Source organism: Sapajus apella, unplaced genomic scaffold (genome assembly GCF_009761245.1).
Source record: "Sapajus apella isolate SASKATOON/1434 unplaced genomic scaffold, GSC_monkey_1.0 scaffold8, whole genome shotgun sequence".
NCBI classification, from domain to species: domain Eukaryota; kingdom Metazoa; phylum Chordata; class Mammalia; order Primates; family Cebidae; genus Sapajus; species Sapajus apella.
The window spans coordinates 2,201,481-2,223,318 of record NW_022436948.1 but is presented as its reverse complement, the minus strand read 5'-3'; the positions used below and the strand labels follow the sequence as shown (position 1 = coordinate 2,223,318).

The following is a 21,838-nucleotide window of genomic DNA, read 5'->3' as shown; positions in this document are numbered from 1 at the left end:
TTTTTTTTTTTTTTTTTTTTTTGAGATGAAGTCTCACTCTGTCACCTAGGCTGGAGTGCAATGGTGTGATCTCAGCTCACTGCAGCCTCCTCCTTCTGGGTTTAAGTGATTCTCTTGCTTCAGTCTCCTGAGTAGCTGGGACTACAGATGTGCACCACCACACCCAGCTAATTTTTTATATTTTTAGTAGAGACAGGGTTTCACCATGTTGGCCAGGCTGGTTTCGAACTCCTGGCCTCAAGTGATCGCGCACCTTGGCCTCCCAAAGTGCTGGGACTACAGGCGTGACCGCCGCGCCTGGTCTGCAGATAAGGTTCTGTTAATATTAGTGCACAGCTGTACTATCTTTGTTCCTTTTTGCATTGCTATTTTTTAAAAAAGCCCTCAGATTGGGTGATTTGTAAGAAAAGAGTTCTAATTGGCTCACCATCCTGCAGGCTGTACAGGAGGCATGGTGGCTTCTCCTTCTGGGGAGGCTTCAGGAAGCTTCCAATTATGATAGAAGGCACACTGGGCAGGCATCTCCCATGGTAGGAGTGAGAGAGACGGGGCAGGTGCCACACACTTAAATGACCAGATCATCGGGACAGCAACAAGAGGGCGGTGTCCAGTCCTTCACAAGAAACACCTCCTGATCCAATCACCTTCCACACTGTGGATATTAACAATTTTTTTTTTTTTGACAGAGTCTCCCTCTGTTGCCCAGGCTGGAGTGCAGTGGCACAATCTTGACTCACTGCAACCTCTGCCTCCTGGGTTCAAATGATTCTCCTGCCTTGGCCTCCCAAGTAGCTGAGATTACAGGTGCACACCAACACACCTGGCTGATTTTTGTAGTTTTAGTAGAGACGGGTTTCACCATTTGGCTAGGCTAGACTTGAACTCCTGATCTCAAGTGATCCACCGGCTTCAGCCTTCCAAAGTGCTGGGATTACAGGTGTGACCCACTGTGCCCAGCCTGGGGATTACAATTTGACGTGACGCGGAGCCAAACCATGTCACATACTGATTGATTTATGTAGCTGACCTGTCGGTTAGGACTGCAACACCCCTTAAAGTGGAAAATCCATGTGTAACTTTTGACGTCTTCAAAGCTTACTACAAATAGTTCACAACTGACAGAAGGCAGCCTGACTGATAGCGCAGACACATATGTTGTATGTTATGTGTATTAGAAACTGTATTCCTACAGTAAAGGGAGCTAGAGAGAAGGAGATGTTCAGAAAATCACAAGGAAGATAAAATAGATTCACGTCAAGTAGCAGCAGGTCATCACAAAGGCCTTGCCGTCTTCCTGGGAGTAGGCTGAGGAGAAGGGGGAAGAGGAGGGGGTGTTCTAGCATCTCAGGGGTGGTGGACGCAGAAGAAACTCTGCATGGAAGTGGATCCCTGCAGCTTGAACCCATGTCATTCGGGGTCAGCTGAATGGCCCACGGCTGCCATCCCGCTGCAAGGGCAGAGGTGAGCAGCTGGGACAAAGACCATGTGGCCGGCATAGCCACAGCAGCAGCCATGTGGCCCTGTGCAGGGAGCATGCTGACCCTGCTCTAGCGCAGGCCTCCCTCCTTCCTGGACGCTTCTCTGAGGAGCCTGAGGCCTGTCACCTGCTCTTGAGTCCCACTCAGGACCAGAGTGCGCCCGTGCCCATGGCCCCTTCACTGCCTTTTTCTCCGGTTGTGGTTTTCTCCTGCTGCCGGAGCAGGGGGCTCTTTGCTGGGCCTGGTGCCCACACCACGAGAAACACTTTGTGCCACGCGCGTTCTCTCTCCGAACTTGAGAGGTCCCTCAGTGGACCCCGGTACCTGCCCTGTTCGGATTTTGTGGTCGAATGGCCTCTCTTTTATGGGAAGAATATTGCATAATTGCTACTGCAGCGGTGTCTGGGCAGACGGCTGTGACCCTCTGTGGAGTGTGCGGCTCTTCTCGGGAAAGGCAGGAGCGACTCCTGGGGTGATGTGGGCCCGGCTGTGTCGGAGGTGGTCAGCTTGGTAACTGCCTCACCTGAAATGACACTCCCACAGAGGCCCCGGGATACTCGGAAACAAGCGCCCAGCCATTCTCATGGACTCTCTGCAGTGATGACTGTCTTATAAAATATTAACTGCCTGCAGTATGCTTTATTAACGAGGTGGCTCTCCTGCCAGAAGGCACCCAGGGCAGGGGCACTGGACGGGCTCTGCTGACTTGGAGCAGGTGAGTGGGAGGGGTCTTCACTTCCTTTGCCTGCTAAGGATGGTCTGAGACGCTCTCTGGGGATGTGGCTGGTTGTCATAGAGCCCAGCTCCTGTGGCGGGTGCCCATCCAGCACTTCTAGCTGTTGGGTAGACCAGGCAGAGGTTCATGCTGTCCAGCAGGGCAGAGCTGCTGTGTGTGTGGCCCTGGCAAGCTGTGGGGGCGTGGACACAGTGCTGGCCACTCTGGAGGGCAGTTTCTGGCCATGCTTGTGTGGACACAGTGTCCTGAAAAGATGACAGAGTGCTGTCCTACACCAGGGGCTCCGACCGCCTTCCTACCACTTAGCAGGTGGGTTAGTGAGAGGGTGGGCATCTTTCAGCCCGCGGGCACTGCTGGCTGGCTCATCTGCAGAGGGCCTTCCAGAGGCGCATGCTCAGGGCAGGGGTCCGGGCAGCAGGCTCGCACACCCAGGGAAAAATGAGGGTGGCGGGTCAGGCAGGACTCAGGGGCACCCTCCCTCCTCCCAAATCAGAGGGCACAGGGCCCTCTTCCGTGGACATGGAGACCACAGGGCCCTCTTCACTTCCGTGGACACGGAGGCCGGCAGGGCCCAGTAATGGCGGCCCGGTATTGCCCCCTGGTGGCAAGGAAGGGGCTGACAGTGTGTCTTTGCCCGGTGAAAGGGCGGCTGGGTGGTCTGGACCCTTTGGGAAGGGCTCAGTTGTCTTCCCAGGCATCAGAGTGCAGTACCCGTCCCTCCCCAAGCCAGAGAGTGGGCAGCACATGCAGCATGGAGTTACACATCTGTGGGGCCGGAGGCCAGCACCTGCTGTGATGGGGGCTGCTGTCTTGACCTTTCTGGCTGTTCCTGTCCCCTCTGATGTGACAGATCTAGGGAGCAGGACCTGAGCCGGCCCCAGCCTTGGGGTCCTGCCTCTCACTGGGAATAGTCCCTGGCTTTGGGGTCACATCTGGAGTGCTGGGGGAGGGACTGCAGAGGTCCTTGAGCAGGGGGTCCTAAGTCCCGTTGTTGGGGGGTCTCACTCAGGACCAGGTCCCCCTGCCGCTCCGGTCCTGCCTGTCCCCCTCCCGCTGGCTATTCAGGTTTTGAAGGTAATCGCGGCAATCGCCGGCTTACAACCCCCTCGCAAGACACACATCCGCGCGAGGGTCCTGCCCCAGGTCTCCGGGGAGCCGCGGTCCCGCAGGTGCGGTGTCTGGGCCCGTCTCCCCCGCGTGGCCTTGGCTTTACCTGCGGGCGCGGGACGCGGCGCAGGAGGCACCCTCCGGGCTGAGTGACGCAGAGCGCTGCGGCCGGCTCCACCGCATCGGGCACGTGGCACACGCTCAGGCGAGATGCGGGGCCAGGGCAGCGGTGCTGCGCGGGGGCGCGGGTGACGCCGGGCGCCCACGGCTCAGAGCAGGTACGTGCGGGCGGGAGGGAGGGAGGGCACCAGCGCGGAAGCTTGTGAAGGTTGCGGCGGGTGCAGGAGCGCGGAACCCGGTGCCGAGTGAGTGCAGGGCGCGGGTGCGGGGACCGAGGTGGTGGGCCTCGGCGCTGGTGCAGGGCGCGGCGGAGTTTGGGGCGCGGGCCGGATTCGGCGCGCTGGGGCAGGGCGCGGGCAGGATGTGGGGGCACCTGCGGGGTTTGGGGCGCGGAGTTTGGGGCGCCGGTGCAGGGCACTGCGGGGTTTGGGGCACGGGCTGGATTCGGGGCGCTGGGGCAGGGCGCTGCGGGGTTTGGGGCGCGGGCTGGATTCGGGGCGCTGGGGCAGGGCGCGGGCGGGATTCGGGGGCACCTGCGGGGTTCTGGGCGCGGACTGGAGCGCCGAGTGTGCGCAGACTCACAGCCGGGTGCTGTCTGTTCGCGGGCGCCTTGCCGCTGGGGCGACCCTGTCCGGCTGGCGCGAGGGGCCGAGAGAAGAGGGACTCAGCGGTCCCCAGGCCCCTGCTCCTCCGCCGGGACCCCAGGACCCGCTTTTGCGGCGCTGACCTCCTCCGTCCCTGCCCCCGCCTCTGCCTGTCTGGTCTCTGAAGCTCTGGCTTCCACGCGGGGATTTCAGAGGGTGCCCGAGCAACGTCCGGAGAGGGCAGGGCGGCCACACGGTTTACCCAGGGAGGACTGAGCGCTAGTGCTGGAGGCCCGCCCTGCCCAGACAGAACCTTCCCTTCTCCGGTGAATCCGCTGGGCTGGCAGGCAAACCCGGGGCCTCGGGAGTCTCCCGGACTCAGGCACCAGCGAGACTTGAATTCGGCCTTGGTGATGCTGGGGGTGGTCTTTCCGCTGCCACCACTGCTTTGAGGGACCCCCAGGGCGGAGGGAGGGGCTGCTCTGGGCTGCTCTGAGGCTAACCCTGGGGTATGGAACGCCCCTAACCCATGCTCCTTCCTGGACCCTCCACTGCACTCCTTCCTCCCGGGTATAGCTCCGAGCAGGGATCCGGTTTGGAAATTCACCCCTAGCGGGGCCTTTCGTGCTTGGGCCTGCGTGGTGCATCTGCCCTCTGGAAGTTCATTTCCTTTTGGAGTGCCCTCAACACCCACACCTGGGCCAGAAGCTTGTGGAGAATTTTAGCTGTGAACCAGGGTGGTCCAAGCCGTTCTCAGGTGACTTGTGAGGAAAGGATTGAGCCTGAGAGTTTCGGTAGAACCGCAGAGAGGGCTGGATGGGCCCATGGAAGGTGGTTGTCAGGCCTCGGTTTCAGGGTCTCCCACCCTTGGGGCGCAGGCTCAGGCGTCCATCGGCTGGGGACGGGTGGAGCCAATGGCCCCCCACAGCGGGCATCAGATGCTCACAGGGGCTCCTGGCTGCCTTCTGCAAAGTGCTGGAGGGAGGCTGACCTGCTTCCCAGGGCCCACTTGCCACTGGGATTAGAGGACCCTGCAGAAGAGCCCAGGGGCTGTGCCAAGGTGGGTGACTGCCTGAAAGAGAGCATGTCAACAGAACATGCTGGCCTTCTGGAAGGCAGAGTCCCTCACTGTGGACCCTCCCGTCTTAGCTGGGGCCTTCGTTTCTAGCCATCCTTATCCCATGCAGGGTGCACCGCCTGCTTGGGGAGCTGCCTGCGGTCCTGGTCCCTTGCGGTGGGACTGCAAGCTCTCCAGAGCCTCTTCCTGCTGCCGCTGGGGACGCCTCTGCCCCTCTGCTTCCCTCAGAAGCTGGTTGTGGGGCCAGGCCAGTGGCTGCAGGGATGGCCTATGGCCCTGAATAGGCCCCGCGGGTGTGTAGCACATCTGCTCTGAGAACTGCGGGAAAAGGCCAGGCAGGGTACCCCTGCCATTCTGCGAGTGAAGTTTAGGAGTCCTGCAATGAGGGGGGCCAAGGGGCAAAGGGGAGGAGGGAGAGTGGGGGAGGTGGGATGGCCTGAAAGTGCCTGCCCCAGGGCAGCAGCTGGCAGCTCAGCCTCAAGTGCCTGGCACCGAGTTTCAAGCTGTGTGCCCCCAAAGATGGGCTGAAGTCACTGCACGTGATCAGCAGATGGCAGAGCAAAGGGCCGTCTGACAGTGACCGTCCTGTGCAGTAGAGAGGACCTGGTCAGAGACGGGGTTTCAGGGCAGGGATGAGGGGGACGTGCAGTCCGATGTTCTGCCCCCTAGCAACCCTCCCTTCACACCTTTGGAGCAGTGGCTGGGGTGACCATGGGTGACCTTGTGGAAATGGCATTGTGGGTGCCAGGGGCTCAGGGAAGCCCTGCAGGGCCTAAATGTGCTTACATTTCTCATTTGTAAAGGGAGGCCCTGGGTGACGAAGGCCACATCAGAGCCGGGGGAAAGGATATAAGAGAATAAGATTCCTTCGAATTATCATCTTTTTCCTAGAGTGGAGAGATGTGGCACTCCCCAAAACTTCCTTTCTAGGCTGGGCGCGGTGGCTCACGCCTGTAATCCCAGCACTTTGGGAGGCGGGGGTGGGTGGATCACTTGAGGTCAGGAGATCGAGACCAGCCTGGCCAACATGGTGAAGCCCTGTCTCTAGTAAATACAAAAAAATTAGCTGGATGTGGTGGCGGGTGCCTGTAATCCCAGCTACTCGGGAGGCTGAGGAAGGAGAATTGCTTGAACCCAGGAGACGGAGGTTGCAGTGAGCGGAGATGGAGTCACTGCACTCCAGCCCAGGGGACAGAGCAAGACTCCATCTCAAACAACAACTTCCTCTGTGGGCAGTGGGGGCTGTTTTTTCTTTCTGGAATGTGACAGTGGTGGCCGGTGTCTGGAAGCAGGAGCTGTGTAGAGCTGCAGGGTTGCGAAACTGTGTCACCGCAGCTGCTGCTGAGGTGGGAACTTCTCTGCGGTGCGCAGTGCAGCTGGGGCAGCAGCAGTCAGGGAGGGAGCTCCCTCCAGCCCTGCAGTGAGCTGAGGTTGTTGCCGTTGTGAATGGGCGCTGGGACTCCTGCATGTGCGTGTATCCCAGACGCTCAGGACCCCAGCCGGGGAACGGAGCTCAGGCAGCTGGGAAGATCTGCAGACCGATGAGGAGAACCGGTGAGGGCTTCACACGAGGAAGCACGGGCCCAGTTCCTCTCAGAACATCAGCCTCCTCTTCCTGTCTGTCATCTATTTCAGCAACCACCCCATGTGTCTCCAGAACCCCCAGTGTCTCGAGCTGGAGAGAGGACTGTCCTGAAGGCAGCAGGCGTGGCTGCAGCTGGCGTGGGGTATCAGGATGGAGCCCCCGGCCCTGAGGAGAGCTGGCTCTGAGCAGGAGGAGAGCCCTGGGGGGCCGCCCAGGAGGGTCACTGACCTCGGGAGGGCCTCCAATCTCCGGCGCAGCAACAGCAGCCTCTTCAAGAGCTGGAGCCTGCAGTGCCCCTTCGGCAGCAGTGACAAGGTAGGCCTTCTGCTGGTCAGCCCGCAGGTGGCACGTGGTGGAGGAGGTGGCAGCTTGAGGCCGTGACTGCGGAGGGGGGGCAAGGATCTGCTGACCTCTGGGGCTCCAGCCCCCATGCCTCTGGGAGAAGATAATTGGGGAGGGTGATGCATGGCTGGCCTTTCCGGCCCTCTGTGGCCTGCGAGGTCATTTCCGCTGCTTGGCCTGATTGGGAAATCACTGTGTTAACACAGGAGTGTCGTGTCAGCGTCGTGGAAATCTGTCACCCGCTTACCTTGTTGCCTAATGACTTCCCACCGTGTATGTGATTGGGAGGCTCAGGCCTGGCTAGCTTTCCCTGAAGCCCTCGATACAAAGATACAGTGTGCTGAATGCGCATGGAGCCTTGCAGCCCCTTGGCCGGGCAGTAGGGTGTGCCCTTTCCTGACGGTGCAGGATGCGGGGTCCCAGCTTCCCAGCCTCTACACTGTTTCCCAGGAAGGCGGTGTTGCCGTGTAAACTGCAAAGTGCCTGCACATTCACACTGCCCCAAGAGGAAACGATTTCATAGATTAATTCCCCCTCCTGAATCCCCACCAGAGAGCCTTGGTAAGGTGCGTCTGGCCTTTGGCATGGCTTGGGGCTGCTCAGACTTCCCTTCTTCAATCAGAGTAGCGTGGAGGCTCCTCAAGGAGCGCCGTGTGTCTCTGGGGGTCTGGGGTGTGTCCTTCCAAATGTCGGAGGATCCCCATGTGCCCTCTTTCCCTTCAGCAAGAAAACCTCAGTTCATGGATTCCTGAAAACATCAAGAAGAAAGAATGCCTGTATTTCGTGGAAAGTTCCAAACTGTCTGATGCTGGGTAAGTGGCGTGACTTGTGTGAAGACCTCTGGCTTCTTCCTTCTGATCCCATGTGCAGTAGCTGTTCAGACCAGGACCCCTCAGGGCGTTAGTGGCTGGTCAGTGGAGACACCTCTGTGTCCGTGCAAGGCTCAGAGTCTGTGGAGCGTTTCCACCTTACCCCACAAGCCTCCTGTGCAAACGGTTGACCCTCACCCCGCCTTGCAGACAGGGGAACTGCAGTGCAGAGTTTCGGCGGCTTGTCCAGGGTCATCACAGGGCTGTCATGTGGCGAGGCCCAGTGGTTTGAACACAGCTGCATCCTCTGATCCTCTCATTTCCTCACCGCCCCCACCCCTAGAGAAAGAGCCCCAGGGTCCGGGAACTGGCAGAGCCTTAGGGAGAGCCCACGGCTGGAAGGCTGCCTCCTGCACAGCTTGCCAAAGCCAGAGGCTGGACTTACCACCAGGCTCCACACAGACCCCTTTGCCCCTCCTCCCCACCGAGCCCACCACTCAGGTGTGGCTGAGACCCCCCACCAGGCAGCATGGCCACTGCCTCTGAGCGGCTGGGTGCGGCCCTCCTGAGCTGCTGGCACTCCACAGCTGTCGCACCTTTTGGCAGGGACCGAGTGCTGATTTATGTTTGTGCTCCCGCCCCCACCCCCACGCCCCACTCCGCCATGCCTGTTTCACGCTCTTCCACACACGGGCCACCCGCTTCCTCCTTTTACTCCTTCGTTGCCTGGTGAGCTCCTACTTCTCCCTCAAGGCCTATCGAAGGTGCCACCTCTGCCGTGCAGGCCTCTTTGACTACACACCCTCTACCAGGAAGTGAGCTTCCCTCCCACCGCACCGTGTTTCTCTTTGATCCTGGCTGTCGTGCTGTAACTGTGTGTCTTTGTGTGTGTCTTTCTTACTAGCTGCTAAGCTTTTGGGGGAAATGGGACCAAAGGAGAATGTTGTATCAATTCCTGGAGAATGGCCTTCAGCTCATGTTTGCTGAATATGGGGAGGGAGGAGCATCCTGTGTGTGAGAAACAGAAGAAATTGTGTTGCCAGGTGTGGTGGCTCATGCCTGAAATCTCAGCACTTTGGGAGGCCGAGGCGGGTGGATCACCTGAGGTCAGGAGTTCAAGACCAGCCTGGCCAACATGATGAAACCCTGTTTCTATTAAAAATACAAAAATTAGCTGGGTATCATGGCGCGTGCCTGTAATCCCAGCTGCTTGGGAGACTGAGGCAGGAGAATCGCTTGAACCTCGAAGGTGGAGGCTGCAGTGAGCCGAGGTTGTACCACTGCACTCTAGCCTGGGTGACAAGAGTAAAGAAGATTCTGATATGAAATCAGATACAAATGATCAGAAAAGATGGCATTGTTTCTGGAATCCTGTGACCTGCCCAGGGTCCTGTACTGAATGTGACCTGTGGCTGTCTTGGGGGCCCACATGCTGGTGTGGCCCCTCCTCGGATAAGAGCCTCATTTCTCCCTGGGCAGTAACAGGAGCAGACGCTGAGGCAGAGGAAGTTGCCACCCTGCCCCGGCTGGCAGCTTTGTAGCCAGGAACCTCTAGTGTACTTCGGACATCAGCAGAGTTTCATGGTCACTAGTATAACAGCTGTTCCCTGGCATCCCTGGGGAATTGTTCCCAGACACCCACAGATACCAAAATCCCCAGTGCTCAAGTCACTGACTCGAGATGGTGTGGTGTTTGCATGTAGCCTGTGCACATCCTTCAGTGTGCTTTCAGTCATCTCTAGATTACTTATCATACCTGATACGGTGTACACGTTACATAAGTAGTTATACTGCATTTAAAAAATTGCGTTTTTGTTGTTGTTGTTGTTGTTTTTTCTTTTTGTTTTGAGATAGAGTCTTACGCTGTTGCCCAGGCTGGAGTACAGTGGTGTGATCTCAGCTCACTGCAACCTCTGCCTCCCAGGTTCAAGCGATTCTCCTGCCTCAGCTTCCTAGCTGGGATCACAGGCATGTGCTACCACGTCTGACTAATTTTTGTATTTTTAGTAGAGATGGGGTTTTGCCATGTTGGCCAGGCTGGTCTCAAACTCCTGACCTCAAGTGATCTGCTAGCCTCAGCCTCCCAAAGTGCTGAGATTACAGGCATGAGCCACTGCCCCAGCCAATGTGTTATTAACTTATTTTATTTTTTTGAGACGGAGTCTCGCTCTGTTGCTCAGGCCTGAGTGCAGTGGTGTGATCTCAGCTCAATGAAACCTCTGCCTCCTGGGTTCAAGAGATTCTCCTGCCTCAGCCTCCTGAGTAGCTGGGATTGCAGATGCGTGCCACCACGTCTGGCTGATATTTGTATTTTTAGTAGAGATGGGGTTTCACTGTGTTGGTCAGGCTGGTCTCAACTCCTGACCTCGTGATCTGCCCGCCTCGGCCTCCCACAGTGCTGAGCCATGCACCCGGCCTGTTGTTATTTTTATCTTTGTTTTTCCTCAATATTTTTGGTCTGCGGTTGGCTGAATCTGCAGATGTAGAACTCGAGGCCACGGAGGGCTGGATGTACAGACAGTGACATAGAGCCTGTGTGGAAGGAGCGGGGCCTATGGAGCAGTCAGGCGCCAGCCTTGCAGTGCACCCTTGTTACTGGAAAGGGAACCTACCCAGACATCAAGGGAGGGTTCCTGGATCTCATGCAAGGAAGTTTAGGGCGAATCCACAGAGTAAAGTGAAAGCAAGTTATTAACAAAGTCAAGGAATGAAAGAAGGGCAACTCCATAGGCAGAGCAGCCCTGAGGGCTGCTGGTTGGCTATTTTTTTGTTGTTGAGATGGAGTCTCGCTCTGTTGCCCAGGCTGGAGTACAGTGGTGTGATCTCAGCTCACTGCAACCTCCGCCTCCCGGGTTCAAGTGATTCTCCTGCCTCAGCCTCCGAGTAGCTGGGATTACAGGCATGCGCCACCACACCCAGCTAATTTTGTATTTTTAGTAGAGGCGGGGTTTCACCATGTTGGTCAGGCTGGTCTCGAACACCTGACCTCAGGTAATCTGCCCACCTTGGCCTACCAAAGTGCTGAGATTACAGGTGTGAGCCACCATGCTTGGCTGGTTGGCTGTTTGTACAGTTATTTTCTCATCGTGAGCTAAACAAGGGTGGATTATTCATGAGATTTCTGGGAAAGAGGTGGGGATTTCCCAGAACCGATGTCCTCTTCCTTTCAGACCATATAGGGTATTTCTGATGTTGCCACAGCATCTGTGAACTGCCATTGCACCAGTGGGAGTGTCTCTTACATGCTAATATAATTAGTGTGTAATGAGCAGCGAGGACGTCCAGAGGTCACTTTTTTTTTTTTTTTTTTTTTTTTGAGATGGAGTCTTGCCCTGTCTCCCAGGCTGGAGTGCAATGGCTCGATCTTGGCTCACTGCAACCTCCATCCCCCGGGTTCAAGCAATTCTCCTGCCTCAGCCTCTCGAGTAGCTGGGATTAGAGGTGTGTGCCACCACACCCGACTAATTTTTGTATTTTTAGTAGAGATGGGATTTCACCATGTTGGTCAGGCTGGTCTTGATCTCCTGACCTCAGGTGATCTGCCCACCTTGGCCTCCCACAGTGCTGGGATCACAGGTGTGAGCCACTGCGCCTTTTGACACCATCTTGGTTTTGGCAAGTTTTAGCTGGTGTCTTTATTGCATCCTATTTTATCAGCAAGGTCTTTGTGACCTCTGTTATGTGCCAGCCTTCTCTCTCATCCTGTGACTTAGAATGGCTTAACCTCGGCAGGGCATGGTGGTTCACACCTGTAATCCCAGCAATTTGGGAGGCTGAGGTGGGTGGATCACCGGAGGTCAGGAGTTCGAGACCAGCCTGACCAATATGGAGAAACCCCGTGTCTACTAAAAATACAAAACTAGCCGAGTGTGGTGGCGCATGCCTGTAATCCCAGCTACTCGGGAGTCTGAGGCAGGAGAATCGCTTGAACCCGGGAGGCGGAGGTCGTAGTGAGCTGAGATTGTGCCATTGCACTCCAGCTGGGGTGACAGAGCCAGACTCTGTCTAAAAAAAGAAAGAAAACCAGCAGGTCTTAGCCTTATTTCACCCAGTGCCTATTCAAGATGGAGTGTTCTGGTTTGACCGATGTTGACACCCTGACCTGCTGTGTCCTGAGAAGCCTAGGCAAGGCCCCGGGGGTCTGAGGCCTTTGCTGGTCGGCTCTGTGTGCCTCTCACGTGGAAGTGGAAAACCCTGGGGCAGCAGGGCCCAGAGAGGGAGGGGTAGGGACCTGGGTCAGATGTTGGCAGGGCAGACTTGCTTCTGGAGGTCTCCAAAGCCATCCCCCTTGCTCGGGGGTTTGCTAGGACTCACGGCTAAAGTGTATCCCGGTGAAGGCAGACGGGTTGGGCTTGGCAAGGGAGAAGCACACAGGCAACATCCGGAAGATTCGAGTGTGGACTGCTGCTGCTCTCCTGTGCGGGCGCCACTCATGCTCCTTCCTCCAGCAGCGAAGAACTCATCAACCTGCAAAGCCCATTCGAGGCTCAGAGCCCAAGGTGTGCGTCCTATGCTGGCCACGTAGGCTGCTCTTCGTGGTGACCACCCAAATCCCAGACCCCCGGCAGGAAAGCAGGCTTTCAGCATAAACTCACTGCAGGGCAGTCCAGGCCCGGAGAAGCTCTCCTAACTGTCAGGGGACGGAGGGACGGTCCAGGCCCGGAGAAGCTCTCCTAACTGTCAGGGGACGGAGGGACGGTCCAGGCCCGGAGAAGCTCTCCTATCTGTCAGGGGACGGAGGGACGGTCCAGGCCCGGAGAAGCTCTCCTAACTTTCAGGGGACGGAGGGATGGTCCAGGCCCGGAGAAGCTCTCCTAACTTTCAGGGGATGGAGAGATGCTCCAAAAGCCCGTTCCCAGGCGCCGCCTTGCAAGCAGGCCCTTCTGAGACGGTAGCCCAGGTCTCTGAGCTGAATCTGTCCCTCACAGAAGCCTCACCAACCACCAACCGTGGCGGCCCCTGCAGCAGGATGGGAAAAAGGGCCAGGTGTGTCCTGGGCTGTCCCTTTCTGAGGAGTAGATGGAATGTCCCTTCTTTTGTGGAAAGATCAGGGCGGAATGAGTGCTGAGCGTCCTCCGCCGCAAACACAGATTTTGAAGCAGATCTGTTTACACCACCTGCATGTTTTCCTTAAGCGTGGTGGGGCCTCCCTCCGCACTCACCCGCCCGGGGACTCCCACTGGTCAGTGTCACGTCCTGGTCATCCTGCTCGGCTCTGCACAGACCCGTCTCATTTCCGTGTCTGCCATGGGCACCCCATCTGACCTTTGTGCTCCTATTTTGCCACCATGGATCTCATGACCCTGGGCACATCACTTCTCTTCCCTGGGCCGCCAGGCCTTACCTGTGAAGCACAGAGACTGAGGGGGTGCCCCGGAATTCAGGCACTCATGCCGAGGAGGGCCCAGGAGACCCCCGGGTGGAAGGAGGAGCCCAGGCTGGAGAGGGTGCACCTCCGAGAGCTCTCATTTCCCGTGGGGTGCTGGGGTGGCGTCCCGCTCATGCCTGTCTGGGCTGAGTTCCGAGCCAGCTCTCTGATTATGTGATTTCTGGGTCAGTGGCTGCAATGCAGTTTCTGGCATCACGTCAGCCTTGCAAATACCACACAGGTATAAGTTGCAATGTCATCAGAGGTGACGGTTCAGAGAGAGGAGGGACAGGAGGTGACTTGTTATTGGTTGTTAGGAATGTACCAGGACATTGGGGTGGCATTGGAGCAAGATGGGAGAGCTCAGGTGCTTGTCCTGGGAGCCTTTCTGCCGACCCGCATCTCTCATCCGTGAACGGTGGAGGTCACATCAGGTGCTCGCGAGATCCCTGCAAGTCTCAAGCGCCTTAAGTGAGACCCTTGGCGTCTGTACAGCTTGTAGAGTGCACATCAGGGAAGTGTTATCTTTCCCATTTTAACAATTGAGAAAGTAAGTGCAGAAGCATCTGAGATCACACAGTCGACACGTGGTGGGGAAGCCCGTTTTCTTTCTCCCTGTTCAACGGTCTTTCCCCTGTGCCGTCTGGTTCAGGTTTCATCTGGTTTTCGCATTTTTTTTTTTCCTGTCTCACTGCACTTTTCTAGGTAATTTGTTACCAGCAAAAAATAGGAATCTAAAACTATTTGTGGATTTCCAATTAAACAAGTTATAAAGAACACATACATTTATCTCTTCTCTGCCTGAAACACCAATTATTGCAGTAAAGGAACAAAAGGACTTCGACCCACGAAGGAAAAGGAGGGGAGCCGAAGAAAGACATTGCTGCATTCTTGCCAGAGGAAGGGGAGAAGCTGAGCAGGTCCTAGAGGCTGGCGTCTTCAGCAGCTGCTCCCCACCCCCGGGCGAGGGGAGGAAGTGGGGGACCTTGGGAGAGGTGCTAGCCCCATGTCACCTGCTTGGAGCCTCTGTTTGTGTGTTTTAACTTTTCATTTTGAAATCATTATAGATGTACAGGAGTTCCGAAGATACAGCAGGTAGACCCCACAGCTCCACCCGTGGCTACATTCTGTGTAACTGTAGCACAGTACCCAAACCAGGAGGCCCACCTGGCAGAATGTGTGTGTTCAGTTTTATGCCATTTTTTTTTTTTAAGATGGAGTCTCACTCTGCTGCCTAGGCTGGAGTGCAGTGGCACCTTACCAGCTCACTGCAATCTCCACCTCCTCTGTTCAAGCAATTCTCCTCCCTCAGTCTCCTGAGTAGCTGGGATTACAGGTGAGCACCACCATCCCCAGCTAATTTTTATATTTTTAGGAGAGATGGGGTTTTTCCATGTTGGTCAGGCTGGTCTTGAACCCCTGACCTCAAGGGATCCACCAACCTTGGCCTCCCACAGTGCTGGGATTACAGGTGTGAGCCGCAGACTGACCTTGACATATTTTTCACATGTGTATTTGTGTAACTACCACGTGGTCAAGACTCAGCACTGATCCGTCTCTACTGAGTTCTTCCCGGACTTCCTCATTACGATCACCTCACCTTCTCCTCCCCCATCATCCCGGAATTGGAGATTGCAACCTCCAATCTCTCTTCATGCCCATAATCATGTCATTTCGGGAATGTGGGATCAGTGGAATCATACATTCCATGGCCTGTGTCTTTCCTCCTCAGCACAGCGCCCTTGAGGTCCATCCAAGCTGCTGCTTGTGTCAATATTCTTTTTTATTGTTTTCAAGATGGAGTCTTGCTCTGTGATGGAGGCTGGAGTGCAGTGCTGCAATCTCGGCTCACTGCATCCTCTCTCTCCCAGGTTAAAGCAATCATCCTGCCTTAGCCTCCCGAGTAGCTGGGATTACAGGCATCCACCACCACACCCAGCTAATTTTTGTAATTTTCGTAGAGACGGAGTGTCACCATGTTGGCCAGGGTGGTCTTGAACTCCTGACCTTGTTATCTGCCCACCTCAGCCTCCCAAAGTGCTGGGATTACGGGCGTGAGCCACCGTGCCCAGGCATCAGTATTATTGAACTGCCAAATATTCCTTTCCGTTTCACCTTGTCTGTGTCATTACACTTAAAGTGAGATTTTGGTAGACAGCAAATAATTGGGTCCTATTTTTTAAAAGTCCAGTCTGTCAATCTGTTCTTTAATTGTTGTATTTAGAAAATTTACATTTAGTGTAATTATTGGTATGTTAGGGCTTAAGTTTGCCATTTTATTTTTGTTTTCTGTTTGTTCTCTCTGTTTTTTTTTCTTTTTGCCTTCCAGTGGGTTACTGGAACAGTTTTTAGAATTCTATTTTGGGCCGGGTACGGTGGCTCACACCTGTAATCCCAGCACTTTGGGAGGCCGAGCCGGGCGGATCACGAGGTCAAGAGATCGAGACCATCCTGGCCAACACGGTGAAACCCCGTCTCTACTAAAAATACAAAAAAATTAGCCGGGCGTGGTGGCGCGTGCCTGTGGTCCCAGCTACTTAGGAGGCTGAGGCAGAAGAATCGCTTGAACCCAGGAGGTGGAGGTTGCAGTGAGCCGAGATTGCGCCACTGCACTCCAGCCTGGTGACAGAGCAAGACTCCGTCTCAAAAAAAAAAAAGAAAAGGAAAAAACAGAATTTTGGGTCGGTAGTTTTTTTATCGTCTAGCACTGGAAAAAATGTTGTGTCACCTTCTTGCCTTTCTGACTGCGGATGAGAAATTCACTGCTGTTGGGATTGTTTGCCCCTGTAGATAAGGTGTCGCTTCTGTCTTACTGCTTTTAAGATTTTTAATTTGATTTTAGTTTTCGGACGTTTAACTGCTGCGTGTCTTGGCATGCGTCTCTTTGGGTTTATCCTGTCTGATGTTCAGTCAGATCGTGGAGTCTGGAGGACTGTGTCTTTTTTGTCAAATTGGGAAATTTTGGCGATTACTTATTTACATACATTTTCGGTCTCACTGTCTTTTTCTTTTCCTTCGGGAACTCTGAACATGAAAGGATGATCCCTTATTACAGGGCTGCAGGTCCCAGAGGCTCCGTTTGCTTGTGTTTTTCTGTTGCTTGTTTGTTTTCTCTCTCTTGTTCTTACCAGGCAATTTCTGTTTTTCTGTCTTCCTGCTCACGGGCTCCTCCCTCCGTCTCCTCCGTCCGCTATTGAGTCCATCTGTTGGGCTTTTCATTTTGGTTACTGCATTTTTCAGTTCTAAAATTTGCATTTGATATATCTTCTCTTTCTTTACTGGAAATTTATATTTTTTCATTTCTTTTGAGCATGTTCGTCATTGCTTGTTGAAGCATTTCTAACGTGCCTCCTTTAAAATCATTGTCAGATAATTCTAACATGTGTGTCCTCTTGGTGATGGTGGCTGTTAGCTGTCTTTTCTCATCCTGGTTGAGATTTTCCTGGCTCATGGTACAACTAGTGATGTGTAATTGAAACCATGATAGTTTCAATTTTATGTTAAGAGACTCAGGATCTTGAGTTTTAGCTGGCTCCCTTGACATGTCTAGGGTGAGGGAAGGAGGGTCCTGCCCATCACTGCCACCCGTCTTCCTCTGCCTCCCATCTGAACACGGCTCTCCCAGGCTCTGTCATCACTCTGGGCCCTTGTGCTCCAGGAGACCCTCACAGCCCACAGTGGACTATCCCTGTTCTGCTAGGTTGGCTGCCCTTCCTCGTCACTGCCACTTGAAGGGTAAAGTCTAAGCTTCCCCTGCAGCCTTGATTGACAGTTCCCAGGGAAGGCTCCTTTTTGCTGCTGAGGGTGAGAAGTGTCCCAGCCCGCCCTTAGGCCGCTGCGGCCACCCTCATGGCTGGAAGGGGCAGGTGCCTTGCTATTGCTGGGTGGGGGAAGGTCACGGCTTTCCACCGGGCCTCCTCTGATGCCCCCACAGGGAGCAGGAAGGGCACCTCACTCCCTGGTGACTGGTGCTGTGTCTTTGCAGGAAGGTGGTGTGTCAGTGCGGCTACACACGTGAGCAGCACTTGGAGGAGGCTACCAAGCCCCACACCTTCCAGGGCACACAGTGGGACCCAAAGAAACATGTCCAGGAGATGCCAACAGATGCCTTTGGCGACATTGTCTTCACGGGCCTGGGGCAGAAGGTGGGAAAGGTTGGTTTCCATCACTCTGTTCTCTGGCTTATGGGTGGAGCTGCAGGGCCCCACAGTGACACGTGGTGGTTGGCATTTCCTGGGGCAAGAGCAGGAGGCTGGCAGGGCCCAGGGTGCATGGAGCCCACCGCGCAGTAAGGGAGGGGCGGAGAGGGCCTCTGCAAGGCGAGGAAGCGATGCGCCCGCTCTCAGAGTGCTCAGCCACCTGCAAAACAGGGTGGGGTGCAGTGAGCTTTCTAGGAAGGCGCAAGCCAGAGTCAGGAGTGAATCCTGGCCGGGTGGCCCTGGGCAGCATTTGTCAGGGCTTGGGAGGGAGGAGGGAGGAAGGAGGGGTGCAGGACACGGGCGGGCGGGCTCAGGGTGTGCTTGCGGAATGGCAGGAAGGGGGCAGGGAGGGAAGGAAGGGCAGGCAGAAGGGGCCCAGGATGGCAGGAGGCCGGGCTGGTGAGTCTGGTAGCAAAGGCGAGTCCTTCCAAGGAGGCTGGGCCCGGCAGGGTGGAAGCCAGGCTGAGCCTGGACTGCCAGAGAGCCCTGTGGAGCGCAGACTGCTGGAGGGGCCCAGGCACAGGCCTGGGTTCTCTCGTTCTCCACCTCCCTGTGGGCCCTGGACCAGCCATCTCTGACCAGTTCTCAGGCCCCACCCAAGACCTGTGGAGTCAGACGCTCTGCCCCCTGTGTGTTGACCAGTTTTCTGGAGGGTTCTGAGACAGTGATTGGGTGCCACCATCCTGGGAGGTGGTGGCACTGATCTCCGTGCTGGAGTCTGGAGCCCTGAACCTGGTACCTGCTGAGTGTGACCTGTCTACTCGATGTGTGGTGATGCCATGAGGTGGCCAAAGAGGTGGAGTGGGGCAGGTCTGGGGGCGAGTCGTGTGGCCCCAGGTGGGGCAGGGCACAGGGGCCTTAGAGGAGAGAATACAGGGGAGGGAACAGGAGAGGGGGCAGTGCTGGGCGCGTAAGGACAGGAGGGCAGGGACTGCGGTGCAGGAGTTGATTAGACCCGGAGAGACCTAGGGCCCGGGCACTAGGGCGGGAATCGGAGAGAGTCTGTGCCAGTGCATGGCTGAGAGGCACTCCCAAAATCTAGAGGAAGAGGAAAAATGGGTGCTGTGGGGGGACAAGGGCTGGGGGAAGTTTGCTAAGGATGGTTCTGGTTCCCGAAGGGTGGCCTGTTGCTCCCTGTTCGGCCTCTCTGCCTCCCTCTTCTGTGTCACGATCCGTGCCCTGCCCCCACGGGAACCTCTTTTCTGGGTCTGAGTGGAAAGTTGTGTGCGGTCCACCGCCCGTTGGGGCCTCTCCACGCTGCCTGTTGGGTCGGTGCCGTCCCTGCCCACTGACACGTGGGCCCCCTCCGCTGCTTCCCCATCCCGCAGTACGTCCGAGTGTCCCAGGACACACCCTCCAGCGTGATCTTCCACCTCATGACCCAGCACTGGGGGCTGGACGTCCCCAGCCTCCTGATCTCGGTGACGGGGGGCGCCAAGAACTTCAACATGAAGCCGCGGCTGAAGAGCATCTTCCGCAGAGGCCTGGTCAAGGTGGCTCAGACCACAGGTACCTCGAAGGCTGGAGGGACAGTGGGTGGGCTGCGGGGGCAGTGCTGGGGCAGTCAGGGCCATCAGGACCCAGAAGGCCCCGGGAGTCTCAGAGAACGTGCTGAGTCAGACCCACGTGACCCTTGTCTGGGCATGGCTGCTCCCTGATGCCTGGTACTAACCCTGGCCTGCCCGTGTGCTGGAGATGCTCAGTCCATGGCCCTGCTGGTGCCCAAGGCCATGCAGAGATGAGAACCTCAGTGGCCTGGGTGTGCGGCTGGGGCCAGTGTTTCGGGCCAGTTGTAGTGGGTCAATGAGAGTTCCCGGTCAGCAAACTCTCCGTGACCGTGTCTTTCTGTCAGTGTCGGGCAAAGAGTGTTGTTATTTCTGTCTTTCCACTTGAGGCAACTGCCTGGTTGGAGTCTAATGACCTCCCAAGGTCGCACCACTGGTGAGAGCCAGGCAGGGACCCAGTCCCCATGGATGGCGTGAGACCCCCAGTGCCGTGACACAGTGCCTGGCCCCGTCCCTATTCCATGGGGAGGGGGCCCCAAGCCTTCAAGGCTCCCTGGGCCTCGCTGGAGGGGACTGTAGATGAAGAGTGAGGCTGCGAGGTGGGTTTTCGGGGGCCAATCACACAGGAAGGCAGTGCTGGGCCTGGATGGGCCTGGAGTCACCGGCTCTTCCCGGGCTCTGGTCTTTGCCTCAAGGTGAAGTCGTAGCTGAGCCTGACTTGGCCTGCTCGGCTCACAGCGTCCTCGACTTCACTGTCTGCCGGGTGACCGTGAGGACGGCGGCACCTTTGACCTGTGAGCCCCACATCCCTGCTTGTGAAATGACCAGACCTTTGCTCAGCCTGATCACGTGGGACGGGGTTTCACACAGGCTGCCATCCGCAGGCACTCTCTGAAGCGTTGCCGCCTCAGATGATGCCGTGGATTTGCTCGGGTCTCACCTGCTAAGGCCTTGATGCCGCATCATTTAGATTTCAGTATCAGTGTCCTCACTGCCTGATTCCCGGCCCGAAGCCTGCACCACCTTTTCAATTGTTATCCGTCTGTCTATCTATCTATCTATCTATATTTTTGAGACAGGATCTCACTCTGTTCCCTAGGCTGGAGTGCAGCGGCACAATCTCAGCTCACTGCAGCCTCGATATCCTGGGCTCAGGTGATCCTCCTGCCTCTGCCTCTCGAGTAGCTGGGACTAGAGGCATGTGCCACTACACCAGGCTAATTTTTGTATTTTTTTGTAGAGACAGGGTCTGTGTTTGTTGCCCAGGCTGGTCTTGAACGCCTGGGCTCAAGCAATCTTCCTGCCTCGACCTCCCAAAGTGCTGGGATAACAGGCACGAGCCACCGTGCCTGGCTGATTGTGGTCTTTTTTTTGTTTTTGGAGACAGAGTCTCGCTCTGTGTCCAGGCTGGAGTGCAGTGGCGGTGGCGTGATCTTGGCTCACTGCAACCTCCACCTCCTGAGTTCAAGTGATTCTCCTGCCTCAGCCTCCCTAATAGTTGGGATTACAGGCACTTGCCACCACGCCCAGCTGATTTTTATATTTTTAGTAGACACTGGGTTTTACCATGTTGAACTCCTGAGCTCAGGTGATCCACCCGCCTCGCCTCGCCAAGTGCTGGGATTAGAGGCGTAAACTGCTGCACCTGGCCCGATTGTTGTTTTTATGGCGATGCCTCCAAGCCTTCGGTTAGGCAGCATTGCCCCAGGACAAACCCCGAAAACGAACAAACGGGCGACTTTTGCTGGTGCCTCAAGGGAAGGCTGTGGGGCACCAGCTGTGACCTCACCTGTGCCTCTCACCCCGGGGCAGGCAGGTGAGCGGACCCCTCGGGACCTCCTGCTCTCAGGCAAAGCTGCCGTTAGCTCACAACACGACACTGGGTCAGGCCAGACGTGGGGTGGGAGGTGTGTTTCCTGCAGGGGCGTCTGCAAGCCACTGGCAGCAGGCGGTGGGTGGGAGGTAGGGGGTGTCCTTCCTAGGGACCAGGCTGAGCGGTGGGAGCTGGGCGCACCCTGCCACGCTCTGCTGCATCTGGGTGCCAGGAGCTGGAAGAGGGAAGGCGAAATAAAAGAATGCAGAGAACGTGCTGAGAACCGTGATCCTGAGACTGGGGCCAGGGGAGGGGGTGGGCACCAGGGAGGGGGCAAGGACTGCGTCTGTGCCCATAGATGCAGGGCAACTTCCTTCCTTACATGCTGGTTTGAAAGCCCCTGAGTAGACTGGGCGAGGTGGCTCACGCCTGTAATCCCAGCACTTTGGGAAGTCGAGGTGGGTGGATCACCTGAGGTCGGGAGTTCGAGACCACCCTGACCAACATGGAGGAAACCCCATGTCTGCTAAAAGTGCAAAATTAGCCAGGTGTCATTGTGGGCTCCTGTAGTCCCAGCTACTTAGGAGGCTGAGGCAGGAGCATTGCTTGAACCTGGGAGGTGGAGGTTGCGATGAGCCAAGATCGTAACACTGCACCCCAGCCTGGGCGACAAGAGTGAAACTCCGTCTCAAAACAAGAAAGCCCCTCTGTGAGGGGCTCTGTGTTGATGGGGGCTGGGTGTCGCTGAGCCTAGAGGGGCTCGGGCGTCAGGCTCCTGGGTGTCGGGGTGCCCTCAGTGCTTCAGGGCCTGCCCACCCGTGTTCCTTCCCCAGGGGCCTGGATCATCACGGGAGGGTCCCACGCCGGTGTCATGAAGCAGGTGGGCGAGGCGGTGCGGGACTTCAGCCTGAGCAGCAGCTACAAGGAAGGCGAGGTCATCACCATCGGAGTCGCCACCTGGGGCACCGTCCACCGCCGCGAGGGCCTGATCCATCCCATGGTGAGCACGGCCTCCTCTATGGGGGGGCCCGGGTCAGGGGAGGGGAGCCTAGGACCAGGGGTATGGGTGAGGCCTGACTGGGTGCTGTGGGGAGCTGGTGGAGTATTTGGGGGT

General features: G+C 56.5%; 2 protein-coding genes across 10 annotated transcripts in view; both read left to right on the top strand.

Annotated features, from left to right (window-relative positions):
* Positions 1-21,838, top strand: part of PWP2 (PWP2 small subunit processome component) — a 613,222-nt gene that overhangs the window by 222,357 nt on the left and 369,027 nt on the right. The window lies entirely within an intron of this gene.
* The window catches only part of TRPM2 (transient receptor potential cation channel subfamily M member 2), a 73,332-nt gene continuing 54,966 nt past the window's right edge, over positions 3,473-21,838 (top strand). The window contains exons 1-6 of one of the 9 annotated variants that reach the window (XM_032276546.1): positions 3,473-3,599; positions 6,739-7,003; positions 7,754-7,842; positions 17,193-17,361; positions 18,735-18,915; positions 21,558-21,724. In XM_032276546.1, coding sequence (XP_032132437.1) covers positions 6,839-7,003; positions 7,754-7,842; positions 17,193-17,361; positions 18,735-18,915; positions 21,558-21,724 — 771 coding nt within the window. In that variant the 5' untranslated portion in view covers positions 3,473-3,599; positions 6,739-6,838. Of the gene's footprint in view, positions 3,687-6,278; positions 7,004-7,753; positions 7,843-17,192; positions 17,362-18,734; positions 18,916-20,479; positions 20,728-21,557; positions 21,725-21,838 lie in introns of those variants that run through there. The other 8 variants (XM_032276547.1, XM_032276548.1, XM_032276550.1 and 5 more) reach the window with 8 other exon arrangements.